The 14,070-nt window shown below is 40.9% G+C and overlaps 1 protein-coding gene across 1 annotated transcript in view; it reads left to right on the forward strand.

Moving 5' to 3' along the window:
• LOC145395176 (juvenile hormone esterase-like) overlaps nt 1-13,418 on the forward strand; it is a 143,947-nt gene extending 130,529 nt beyond the window's left edge. Inside the window, exons 10-13 of the mRNA XM_080268868.1 lie at nt 4,792-4,939; nt 5,863-5,992; nt 8,111-8,234; nt 13,331-13,418. Coding sequence (XP_080124994.1) covers nt 4,792-4,939; nt 5,863-5,992; nt 8,111-8,234; nt 13,331-13,405 — 477 coding nt within the window. The 3' untranslated portion in view covers nt 13,406-13,418. The remainder of the gene's footprint in view (nt 1-4,791; nt 4,940-5,862; nt 5,993-8,110; nt 8,235-13,330) is intronic.
• Nucleotides 13,419-14,070: the final 652 nt, after the last annotated feature.

Raw genomic sequence — 14,070 nt, forward strand, 5'->3', positions numbered from 1 at the left:
TGTATATTCCAATTTCCACTCAATTAATTCTGGCGTACCACAGGGATCAGTTCTGGCTCCAATCTTGTTCCTGGTTCATATTAATGATCTCTTATCTGTCACCCACAGTCCCATCCACTCAGATGCAGATGACTCAACACTACATAGTTCATTCACACTCAGGCACCCATTTACAAAGTCTGTTATCTCTACCTTTCAACTCAGTACAGCCATCTCCATAAATCAAGACCTATCTACGATCAGTGAATGGGGACAAAACAACTTTGTCTCATTTAATGCTAGGAAAACTAAATATATACAATTTACTAAAGGACAGATATTGCCAGATTCGTGTATTACCTTCAGTGCTACTAATATTCCCATCTCCGAAAGCATTGAAATTCTTGGCATCTTACTTAACAGTGCCCTCAGCTGGACCTCTCATGTTTGATCACTTGCTAAAACAGCCTCAAAGAAACTTTGATTATTGTACAGAGCCCGTAACTTCTTCACTGACGAGCAGTTAGCTATAATTTATAAGAATTTTGTGTGCTTTCAGCTTGAATATTGCTCACCTTTGTGGAATGGATGTGGAGAGGTTGCATTAAAACAACTAGGCAAAATTCAGAAAAAGGCTGCTAGAATTATTAACTACCCTGCCATTACAAATAAACTACCTCCCCTACAAGTAAGAAGGAATGTTACCTCCCTTGCATTATTTTACAGATAATTTCATGGCTAATGCTCAGAAGAAGCTGCATCCATGGTGCCACCCCTCCTTGCTTTCCCTTGTGCAACACGGGCATCTGATGGTGCTCATGACTGAAATGTCACTCAGCCATATTGCAAAATTTCTGCCCATCAGAATTCTTCATTCCCCGAACTGCATCTCTCTGGAACTCGCTTCCCCAGAGTTGTTTCCCTCCAAACTTCAAACTACAGTTCAGCAGGTCTAACTATTACAGATATTTTATGAAAAGAAGACACCAATAATCTGGTGTATGGTGTATGGATTTTTATTCATTTGTTTCTCCTTTCTCTGTTCTGTTATAAAAAGAAAAAGATTTAGATATTAGCATAAACTTCACTTTACTGTGAAGATATGTACTGTATGCAAAATAACCACAATACAGCCAAGAAACGATTCCTTGAAGGGAAAACTTATAAGCCAGATATATTCAAAGAACCCTTGTCCTCCCCATCCATGAAAATTTTCTTGATGTTCACATACTGAAGAAACTTAATGTACAAGTAGTATTCAAAAAAAAAAAAAAAAAGAAAAAAAAAAAACTCATCAAGAACAGCCCATTCAGTAATTCAGGCGTTGTTTACAAAATTCCGTGTAAAAGCTGTAACAAATTTTACATAGGACAATCTGGAAAAGATTTGGAAATTAGAAAATCACAACATAAATACAGTGTAAGGACAGCCCAACAGAGTAGTGGTTTATTTCAGCACAAAGCATCCAGTGATCACCATACTGACTGGGCAGACTCTAAGATTGTAGCAAGATCAAAAAGCTTTGATGAATGAAATTTAATAGAATCTTGTTTAATTTCTGGAACATATGAAAAGAATGAAAACATGAACTATGGCCATTTTAAGTGTGACAAGTTGTTAACTGAATTAATTTTGAAGCAGTTTCCACCAGACTAACAATTGATTGTTCCTTGTCGTCTTCTGGTAGTGTAGTCACACCTGCTTGGGACACACCTAACATTAATCCTCTAGGTCTTAAGCAGCAGTATTTTCCCCCCCTCCCCTTTTGTCAGGTACATCCCTAAGGAAAAAAAGTCAGACACCTATTGTTCTGTTCATCGCTCATTTTTAAATTTAGGTCATCCTCTTTTGAGTACCACTCCCTGTTGCAGGTGTGCATACGTTAAGCCGCAGGTAAAAAGTCAGGTACCTATTGTTCTGTGTATCGATCAGTTTTAATTCAAGTCTTCCTTTGTTCTGTGTGTCACTCCCTGCTGAGGGTGTGTATAGAAGACCTCTACCCTTTACGTTTCTGTCTCACTCTGCCTGAAGATATAATATTCGAAAGTACTCACTATCGCTCCTTTCATTTCTCCTGCGGTTATTTTGCATATATATATATATATATATATATATATATATATATATATATATATATATATATATATATATATATATATATATATATGGAGCCTCTGTGGTACAGTGGTAGCTTGTGTGTTTCGTACACGGGTGAACCAGGGTTCGTGCCCCGCCAGGGTAATAAACTTTAGGAGTGTTCACCCGGCCACGTACTGCACTGGCGGACACAAGGGGTGCTGAGGTTGAACCAGTGTCGCTTAATATGAAGTATACTTGCACCCAGTCGGCTTGTGGGGGCCGATTACACTTGGTTCACAGACAACACACGCATCCAAAGCCACTCCAACACTACAATTACACTTACAAGCACTTCTCACCCTACATACAATCTCTACCAGATAGCCTAAGCCACTTGGTAGAGATTCATTGGCTGTATCGTCCCGACTTCGGTCGGGATAGACCGGTCCTGCAGTGGATACTTAAACGGATGATGATGAGGATATATATATATATATATATATATATATATATATATATATATATATATATATATATATATATATATATATAAAAGGAGCCTCTGTGGTACAGTGGAAGTGTGTTTTGTACACGGGTGAACCAGGGTTCGCTCCCCGCCAGAGTAATAAACTTTGGATGTGTTCACCCGGCCAGGTACTGCATAGGCGGACACAAGGGGTGCTGTGGTTGAACCAGTGTCGCTTACTGTAAAGTATGCTTGCACCCAGTCGGCTTGCGAGGACCGATTACACTTGGTTCACAGACTACATACACATCCAAAGCCACTCCAACACTACAGTTACACTTACAAGCACTTCTCACCCTACATACAATCTCTACCAGACAACCTAAGCCACTTGGTAGAGATACATTGGCTGTATCGTCCCGACTTCGGTTGGGATAGGCCGGTCCTGCAGTGGATACTCAAACGGCTGATGATGATGATATATATATAAAGAGAGAGACAGACAGATAGACAGAGACAGACAGACAGACATAATATACACATTATTCGAGTATATATATATATGCAGGGTGGGTGAGAAGTTACTCCATATAATTATATTTTATTTCTCCTAATGTATACAAACTAGCACTGCATATTTTTTCTGATTTGTAGCTTAATGTTTGCCATTAGGTCCCTCAAAGTTACAACTCGATGTAACCACCAGCATTTTCCACACTTTTTCCTTAAACGGACAGGTACATTTTTAGCGGCCTTCCTTATGAATTGGACAGGGACACTGGAGATGACCTCATGGATCTTGTTTTCATGTTCGTCAATATTCTGTGGTTTACTCTTATACCCGTCTTCCTTGGCCCATCCCCACAGAAAATAATCACAATGGGTTAGGCCTCGACTTCATGCAGGCCTTTCTGTGGGACCCTGACGGCCTATCCAGCGTTCGGGAAACTGCTCATTCAGCCAGACCCGTACAGGCAAGACAAAATGTGGGGGAGCACCGTCTTGCATAAACAGCAACCCATGAGCCTGTCTCCATGCAGAAATTGTGGGCCACAAAACTTTTTGCAACATTTCCAAGTATCGTTCACCGTTCATGGTGTCTCGTATCACATATGGTCCATGGATGTGAGAAGTTACTCTGCACAACACCGTCACTTTCTGCTTGTTCTGTATTCTTTCAACCGTCTCCTGGGGATCCTTATCTGCCCAACAATGACCGTTATGTCGATTGACGAACCCCCCCTACATGAAACACTGCCTTGTGTGTCCAAAGAATGTTTTTGAACAGGTCTGGATAATCTTCCTCCCTTGCCAGCATCATTTCACAAAATTCAACGCGTCTCTCACAGTTTTCTGGGAACAACTGCTGGACATGATTTGGCTTCCATGGTCGATATTCTGAGTCTTTAAGGAGAACAACGCGCACAACATGACGCGTTAAACCACTCTCTCTCTCGAGGCTTGCCCTGTCGATTTGTCAGGACTTTGATCAGAAATCTCTTTCACTTAATTCGCATTATCCTCCTACCTCGATGTCGAAGGTCTGCCAGATCCCTTGGTGTCCGTCGCACTACCAGTAGTCATTGATTTCTTGTGACAGTTTTTGGATCCAGAACAGCGTGCCTGCCAAGTTGAGTCCTCCAGCACCGTAGCACTTGGATAACAGGCGCCACACCTCATACCTTGCTTCAGTTTTAGTTCTTTCCACAATGCTCAGTACGCCGGCCGTTTCTCAGGGATCTGAAAAATGAAAACAGCATTAGTAAAGGCAAAAGTAATGGTATACATGAGGCAATAAAACAACATAAACTTCATTCCAGTACCTGCTCTGCTTTACCAGAAACAAAAATTACAAAATAGGGAGTGACTTCCCACCCACCCCTTAGATATATATCTATATCTATCTACCTTTCTATCTATCTATCTATATGTGTGTGTGTGTGTGTGTGTGTGTGTGTGTGTGTGTTTACGGTATATGTTACACATATAATGAATATGTGTGTATATATATATATATCTATTTGTTCATATAAATCTATATACACGTATATCTATAACTATCAATCTATCTATCTGTCTGTCTGCCTGCCAGTCTGTCTGTCTGTCTGCCTCTCTCTCTCTCTCTCTCTCTCTCTCTCTCTCACACACACACACACACACACACACACACACACACACACACACACACACACACACACACACACACACACACACACACACACACACACACACACACACACACAAATATCCTCTCTTCTTCTCCGCAGCTGTTCGGTGACCGCATATTTAAGGTAGGCCAGGAGGACAGCGCCTTGATGCACGCGTCCCACGGCCAGAAGGTGTACCAGTATAACCTGGAACACTTGGGTGAACACAGCTTTACCGATATCCTCAACACCACCGACGATGTAGACTGTGAGTTGCCCCAACCATTAACGGCGCATCTAAACGTGTCCCTGAGCATTTGTTGACAACGCAGTTGGCAACTTATTTGGCTGTAAGTGTATATGCAGCAGGATTTAGAGACAGATGTATACAAACGTTTAAGGCTGCTCTGAACTTACCGGCAACAGAAGAAAAACGATGAGTGAATCAAAACGATGCAACTGAGACTTCATCATGCTGCCAACATGATCTGGACGCTGCTGTTACGAGTGTGTTTGCAGCTTGTTCGTTATTGTTTTGTCTACATGTTGCCACCATTTGTTCCAGCACACGTGTAGATGCCCCCTATCCCTTGACCCATATGAGAAATATTAAATATTTCTCTTGTTGCCGTAACACTAGTTTAACTTGGAATGCCCCTGTAGATGCGTGCATATTTGTACGTGAAGTCGTGTGGAAGGAACTGTGTGTGTTTGTGTGTGTGTTACATGGCCACTGTGTATGTGTACCTCTACAAATTTGTGTGTGTGTGTGTGTGTGTGTGTGTGTGTGTGTGTGTGTGCGTGTTGTGTGGCAATAACGTTTCCAGTTTATATAATGGAATTTATACAGAACCGATCGTGGGCGCAGCCTCGATTATGTTATGGACGGGGTCAGAATTTGGTTACCATTAATATTCAGATATACCTGCTTGGAGACTATTATAAAAGTATCTAGAGTAACAATGAAATGTATCTGGTTTTAAACAGTAAAGAACCCAGGAAACATTAATTATTAACGAATGAATAAAAAAAAAGAAAAACAGAGCACTATCCCTTTCATTTTATGGTTATTATTATTATTATTATTATCGCAAGGAGAGGGTGATTACTTCGCTTCCACCCCTAGCTGCGCCCATGGTCCCGATAGTTTAATACTGCCTTGTACTGATTCAAAGTCGTTTTTTTGTACAGATGTGAACCATGAAGACGACCTGTTCTATCTCTTTCACATCCAGTTGCCTAATGCCCACCTGACAAAGCCTGAGGACCTCTTCGTTAGGCGCGTCATGGTTGACCTGTGGACCAATTTTGCTGCTTACGGGTATTATTATCGTTATTATTATTATTATTATTATTATTATTATTATTATTATTATTATTATTGTCCTTGTTACAGTTTTCATGACTTCATCTGGGCTCACAAAGGGTCCTCGGGTGTTGTTTGGATAGGTGAGTTAATGTTATTACCTAACTGTATCTTTACTGTACATTAATGAGTCAAGCTCGTACTGACCCGTGTCTTAAACCATATTTTTGTACATATCTTTAAATTTATGAATTGTTTTGGCACACACACACACACACACACACACACACACACACACACACACACACACACACTGTATGTGTGTGTGTGTGTGTGTGTGTGTGTGTGTGTGTGTGTGTGTGTGTGAAATACTTTTGACACGATTTTAACCAAATTTGGATGAGATGTTGGGGTCAGCCAAACAATAAACCAATTGATTTTGATTACAATAGATAAAAGGTCAGGATCGCAGGGCAAGGCCATCTTAAACAGTTGTCATCTGACTGAGACTAATCTTCGTGGGAGGACTGAGGCTGAGGCAGGAATATAAAGACTGGAGTGCAAGGAAAATCGCCAAAGGTCAATGTCCCAGGGGTAGGTCAAAGGTCAACATCACAGGACAAAATAAACTTAGTGTTGATCTCATCTGAACTAAATATGGTGGAAATGTTAATGATCAAACAAGAACAAAGGAATTCAATTTTGAGAACAAAAAGAGTTCACAGTAACAGGGCAAGCTCAGAGTTCAACCCGTGTGTCTGTGTGTGAAGAAAAATAACTAAATCACCTTGATCTAATTTGAAAGACACTTGGTGGATGAGTTAAGGATCGTCCAAGAGGCTGATCTACTGTTTCTGAGAACTGTAGGTCAAAAACTAAGGTCACATTCCAAGGCCATCTTAATTAAACAGTTTATTGCCGCTGTAGACTAGCCTTGGTGGAAGGGTTCAGAGTAAAATAGGGATAAAGAGATTCAGTTTTCTAAACAGTCAAAGGTGAAGGTCAAAGAGAAAGGTCAAATGATCACTAGGCAAAATCAACTCAGACATTTGTGATCTGATATGAAGTGAAGCTGGAGGAAGGGTTAGGGTTAGGTGAGAATAATGGAATTACAATTTGATAATTTGTTGTGAAGGTGAAGCTCACAGGGAAAAATCAAAATATTTGGCCCTTAGAGGAGTTGATGGGCAAGGATTTTATTATTATTATTATTATTATTATTATTATTATTAGTAGTAGTAGTAGTAGTACTAGTAGTAGTAGTACTACTACTACTACTAGTAGTAGTAAAAGTAGTAGTAGTAGTTGTAGCAGAAGTAGTAGTAGTAATAGTAGCAGTAGTAGTAGTATAAGCAGAAGTAGTAGTAGTAACAGTAGTAGTAGTAGTAGTATAAGCAGAAGTAGTAGTAGTAGTAGTAGTAGTAGTAGTAGCAGTAATAACTCTAGTAAAGTGGTAGTAGGAGTAGGTGTAGTAAAGTAATAGTAGTAATAGTAGTAATAGTAGTAAGCAGAATTGGTGGTAGTAGTAGTAGTACCGGTAGTTATTGTTGCTGTTGTTTTTACTATATCATCACCTTTATCCGTTTGTGAATTATACTGCGAAGACCAAAACCAGCCTTCATAATAGGGTTCACCATTTGGAGTTGTAATGTGAAGGTTATAATTACAATATGTTGGTCCCAAGCACGCCATTGGCTGTGAAACCAACCATCTACTACTGTTTTTATGAATTTATTTTATATTCATTAATATTACAGTGCTAAAAAAGACATTAAACTATTGGAGTCGCTGGTCTATGTGATTCGCGACCACACTAGCTTCGTAATCCATACCCGCCAGAGACAGGCCTGAGGGCTGATGTTGTGCCCCTAAGACATAGGAGTGCAGATCTCACGGGATAGAACGACACACATCGTCTCATTCAGCCCATAACAGAACTCTGCGGTTGTAGTAGCAGCAGCAGCAGCAGCAGCAGCAGTGGTAGTAGTAGTAGTAGTAGTAGTAGTAGTAGTATTGCTTTCCATTTCCTACCTCACCCCATCCTTTGGTGCGAATCGAGTCGGGATGACGATGATGTTGATGATGATAATGAACTAATAAGTTTTTTTTTTGTTTGTTTGTTTTCTCCTCCAGCAACCCCACAATTAACGGGAGCCTAGGCTTCCGCTGGACCCCTTTCCCCGTGGTGGAGGACAAAGAGGGCTGCACCACCCTCGGCATCTCCGTCAGGCCTCACATGGCACCCTCCAGCGTTAGGGTAAGAGAAGCGTTTGTTTCATTCATAAAATTTTATATTCTCGTCATGGAAACGTTTTCATAGGGTTAATTATCGAAGCTCTTGGGTATCTACTTCTTCTTCTTCTTCTTCTTCTTCTTATTATTATTATTATTATAAATATAATTATTGTTATTATTAATTAGTGGTAAGTAGGGACGCTCATCATCCACTCACATGATTTAGTGCGGCTCTTGTGTTACTGCCCTTTCCTTTCTTCCTTCCTTGTTTCCTTCCTTTCTCTCCTATCATTCTTTCCTTCTTTCTTTTCTCTTCCATCTGTTTACGGGTGACTCTGGACTGAGTGACAAGGCAAATGGCTTCCTGAACACCAGGATACCATTTAAGCCGGGTGGTAACCATATAACTAAATTATGGCGCCTGATGGTTTACTGGGTAAATAAGGCGCTCCTGTCGGATTCAGCCTGTGTTGGTTTATATTTATCCAAGGGGTGGTTGGGATTTATTGCTCACGTAATGTCACTCACGGATGAGTGAGGCTGGTCACTCTCATTTTAAATGTCAGGACCAACTTGCATAGCCTCGGGCTCCCACGCTCCTCATGAGGCAACATTGGATTAGATGATGATGATGATGATGATGATAATCATTATTAGTATTATTATTATTATTATTGAAGGTCTTTGTCATGTATTGGTGTTGATATGATGATGATGATTGTTATTATTAATAAAATTACGGGATTAATCATTCAAGCACTTGAATATGTATTGGTGTTGATATTATGATGATGATTATTATCATTATCAACTTAAAGGCCGCCTTAGGCAGCCTTCGCTCGATTTCAAGTCATTTCCTATCTCCAGTCAGAAATGAGTCATAAGTAGGGAACCGGTGGCCCGACTGAACTGGAAGTTGTTTTAGTCTTCAAGTTAGAACATTTTAATGGTACCTTGCTCTAACAAAAATTGCGCTACATGCGCAGGTTTTTAATGTGTTACGGTAACGATCAAACAAACATACAGAAACCGGATCATCATACTGTAATATAGATTATTGTTATTATTATTATTATTAATATTATTATTATTATTAGTTTTATTGCAAGGCGCTTCAATCCCGTAAGGGGTGGCCATAAAAAAATCGCCTCCACGTCGCCTTGTCAACCGCCATTTCACTGCCCTCCTCCCAGCTCACACACCCCTCTTTCATATACCTCTCCACTCCATCCCTCCATCTCATCCTTGACCTCCCCCTCCCTCTTATCCCCCACCTCACTCACATACACTCTCCTCGTTAGCCTCCCTCTCTCCATCCTCTCCAAATAACCAAATCACCCCAGTGTATTTCTCCTGACACTTTCTACCCCATCCACATCCATACCACAGCACTCCTTCACTTCCTCTGTCAGTCTGTCTCTCCATGTAACTCCACATGCTCCTCTCAAATAACTAATTTTCACTGCTCTCACTCTAGACTTGTGTCCTTCCAACAAGGTCCATGCTTCACTTCCTTATGTTAGAGTTTGTATCACAATACTATCATACAGCGATTTTTTCACTTCCATGATCACTTTATTTATAATCACTGCATCAAAGTACCGACAACCTTTCTTCCTTGCTCCATTCTTTCAAGCACTTCATCCTCACAATTTACATCCATACTCATCATACTACTCAAGTACTTAAATGCACTCACATTTTCCATTTCCTCCTCATCCGACGACACTGTACATCCAGTGACTTCATTTCTCTCGACGACCATAACTTTATTCTTCCCTACATTTACCTTTAGATTCCTTTTTTTACACACTTTCCCAAACTCATTCAACAAGAACAGCAGTTCCCCTTCGTTTTCACTTAACAATACGGTATCATCTGTAAACAACACTTCAGGAAGTTTCCAAACTCTACCCTCTCTCATTAGGGCCGCTTCAACATCCAACTGCCCTACCTTTCAACTCTTTTATAACCCCATCCATATTCAGAGTCAACATCCATGGAGACATGACACATCCCTGTTCCAAACCAACATTCAGATAGAAAAATTCACTCAGTTCACTATACACACGCACTGCAGCCTAAGCACCCCCATAAATACCTTTCACTGCATTCAGCAAGTTCCCATTTACTCCATATATTCTTAATATTTTCCACATTCCTTGTTTATCCACTCTGTCATGTGATTTCTCTAAATCCATGAAGGCCACAGACAACTTCTTTCCTATTTCTCGAAACTTTTCCACTAAACACCTAAGGATGAATATCTGATCTGCACAACCTCTTCCCTTCCTAAAACCCACCTGTTCTTCCCCAACTAATTTCTCTGTTGTTTTCCTAACCCTGTCAATAAGTATCCTACCGTACACTTTTCCTACTACACTAAGAGGACAAATGTCACTATGATTACCACACATTTCATTTCCTCTTCCTTTGTACAGGGGAATAATTATACCTGACTTCCATTCCTGTGGGACCCTACTTTCCTCCCAGGCCAATTTGCACATTTTCCACATCCATTCTACTATCTCTCCCCCATGCTTCAGAATTTCACAACACACTCAATAAATTCCTGGGGCCTTCCCCATTTTGACATTATTGCTTCCACTACTTTCATCTTTTTTTATATAACAAAACAGAGGAAAGAAAAAAAACAAATGAATAAAAACAATAATCCATAAACCAGATTACAGGAAGCATCCATTCATTAAAAAATAAATAAATAAATAAATCTGTAATAGTTGGACTTGAACAGCCGTAGGTTGAAGGTTTGGGGGAAACCACTTTGGCGATGCGAGTTCTAAAGAGATGCAATTTGAGGAATAAAAGATTCTGAAAGGCAGAAACTCTGAAATATGGCAGGGTGACAGTCCAGTCATGAGCACTACCAGATGCCCCTGTAGCACGGGGAAAGCTTGGAGAGGTGACACAATGTATGCAACTTCGGCTGAGCATTTGTCATAAAAGTATCTATAAAATACGGAAGAGAGGCAACAATCCTTCTAACTTTTAGGGGAGTCGGTTCTCAGTAATAGTAGGGTTATTCACTGTCATAATGATCCTCTTTTCTCACCTCCCTCCTTATCCCAGCCTTCCCTCAGCTACTTGTACTAGCACTATCACTGACGGTTTTCTTTCTATATGCTTAGTGGTTTCCCTTCTCCAGAATCAATCTGCCATTTATATCGTTCACTCACCTACTAACTTCTCAGTCACTCTGTCTAACTCTCTTTCCCTCCCTCCAGAACATTTTCTTACATTCCCTCCACTTTACATTCAGATTCCTTCCAAATTCCTTATCCAGTCTCCTCTTACTCTCCCTTACCAATCTTTTCACCTCTCTATTCCTCTCTGTATATAACTCTCTCTCCCATCTCTCAACTTCTTCCATGCCTCTGCTTCGCATCCACTCACTATATGGTATCTTCCATTGCGCCACGGCTTATCCCACCTCTTCATTCAACCATGCTATTCCTTGCACACACGTATGTCTTCTCTTCACTCCACAACACACCACCTCACACGCTGCACAGATTTCTTCTGTGAATATCTTGCACATACGAGTACCTTCCACCTCTCTTATCTGCTCCAGATCATATTTACCCACTCGCCACTTCACTTCTTTCTTATATATATATATTTTTTTTTTCATCCTCTTGCAACCTCTCTACCCTGGTTGTATAGATTACTTCCTCTTGTCCTTCCCTAATTCTAATCCTCCATTGCACTTGAACCTTTTCACCACCATCAAGTGGTGGTTAGAAAGGCCACTCTCTTAACCTCTGTATGCTCTTGCATCCACTACATACTTTCTCATTCTCTCATCCGCACACACATAATCCATCATTGCCTTCCATTCCTTTAATCACCACCTACCCATCTCATCACTTACCACATATACCTGTGGATCATTTTGTGTCCAAAGAGGGTACTGGCTATCACCAACCCAATCCCTGAACAAATGTCTACTAGAGCACTGCCATTCTCATCCACTTCTCCAGGTACACTCCACTCACCAACTACTCCATCCACTTTCACATTCCCTACTTTTCCTTTCATATCTCCAGTCAAAAATACACTCTCATTCCTCTCAAACTTTTCAATGCACGTTTCCACAGTTGCCTAAAACTCTTCTTTCACTCTGCTTTCACAGTTCTGCATTGGTGCATACACACACACACAATGACCCACGTTTGTAATCCTACTTTCAGTCTTACCCAACGATCCTTGAACCAAGTGATCCGTACTCTCTTCTGTTCTCCTACCTCTTGCACACAACAATATATACACCTTTTGTCCTCTCATTCTCACCTTCTCTCGCTCATAAACCCCATCCATACTCCCACTCTCACACTCACACCTCTCGATATGGTCTCCGTTAATCCACATGTGCCCACTTTTGCACCCCCATGCATCTGGACAATCTCTATCTTTCACCTCATTATTTGTATCTCTTACATTTCATGTCGCTCCCCAAACCAGGTCCACTGTCCGGTCCTTGGTCGTCACCTGTTTGTCCTTCTTGATCCGAGGCTTCTTGTTTGTATTTTTGGTGAGTTGTTTTCCGGGGAGGGGCATAACCCTCCTCTGACCCACTTTTTGACACGTAAGGAAGACATGTTGGTTGGTTATAAAGTTACCACCCGGCGTATCAAATGATTTCTTGGTTTACAAGAAATCATCTGGCTTGCCACACAATGTAGAGCCACCCCGACATAGTATACCACAACAATGAGTGGATGGATAATGGGCGCCCCCACCGACAACGTCTGGCAGTTGACTGATAAATTATTATCATTATTATTATTATTATTATTATTATTTTTATTTTTATTATTAATATCTATTATTAATATTATTATTATTATTATTTTTATTTTTATTATTAATATCTATTATTATTATTATTATTATTATTATTATTACTATATGCTTTATAACTCCTGGGTATGCAATTATGCAAACATTGGGGCAATGTTAAAGATTTTTTTTGTATTACTGTTTAGTGTAAAATTATTCAAACTTTTAGGTAAATATAACATTCCCTTCTTTAGTTGTGTCTGCTGAATGAAAAAGGAACTGGTCTATATATTTACGTACCAGTATGTATTTTAACAGGACTTGGACTTCTGGCGCAACCTTCCCACCAAGACCAACAAGATACTCTACCCGGAACGCTTCTTGGAGGAGTAGTGACGCTTCTTGGAGTAGTGACACTTCTTGGAAGGGTAGTGACGCTTCTTGGAGGAGTAGTGACACTTCTTGGAGGAGCAGTGATGCTTCTTGGAGGGGTAATGACGCTTCTTGGGGGAGTGTTGGCACCGACACCCTCAGAATCCCACCTTTTCCCTCTGTACCCCATCTCCCCAATTCCCCACCCCTCCTTTCACCCTTCCTACCATTCCCTTTCCTTTTCCTGTTTTCCTATCCAGGTCTGCTGCTGTTTTTGTTTTTTTCCTTTACTATCCTTCGTTCTATCTTCCCATCTTTCCCCTCCTCCTCCTCCCCCACTTCCTTCTCTTCCCATCTTTCCCCTCCTCACCCCCACTTCCTTCTCATCCTGTCTTCCCTTTCCTCCACTTCCCCCGCTTCCTTCTCCTCCCATCTTCTCTCTCCTCCTCTTCCTTTTCCCCTTCCTTCCCAACCCCAACCATCATCGCAGTCTTTATACTCCGCTGTACACCATACCTTCTTGCCCAGTTCACCATAACATCCGAACTACAACACCCTTCCACTCCCTCGCCTTACCTCTATCTCCTTCACCGTGCTTCTAAGCTTCTCACCTTACCCCTTTGCCCCTGCCCTCCCTGTACTCCTCCGCCCCCCACCCATTGACCTCCTCCATCATCTTTCACGAC

The sequence above is a fragment of the Coenobita brevimanus genome, chromosome 30 (assembly GCF_032717465.1).
Source record: "Coenobita brevimanus isolate Jiangsu-jjx chromosome 30, ASM3271746v2, whole genome shotgun sequence".
NCBI lineage: Eukaryota > Metazoa > Arthropoda > Malacostraca > Decapoda > Coenobitidae > Coenobita > Coenobita brevimanus.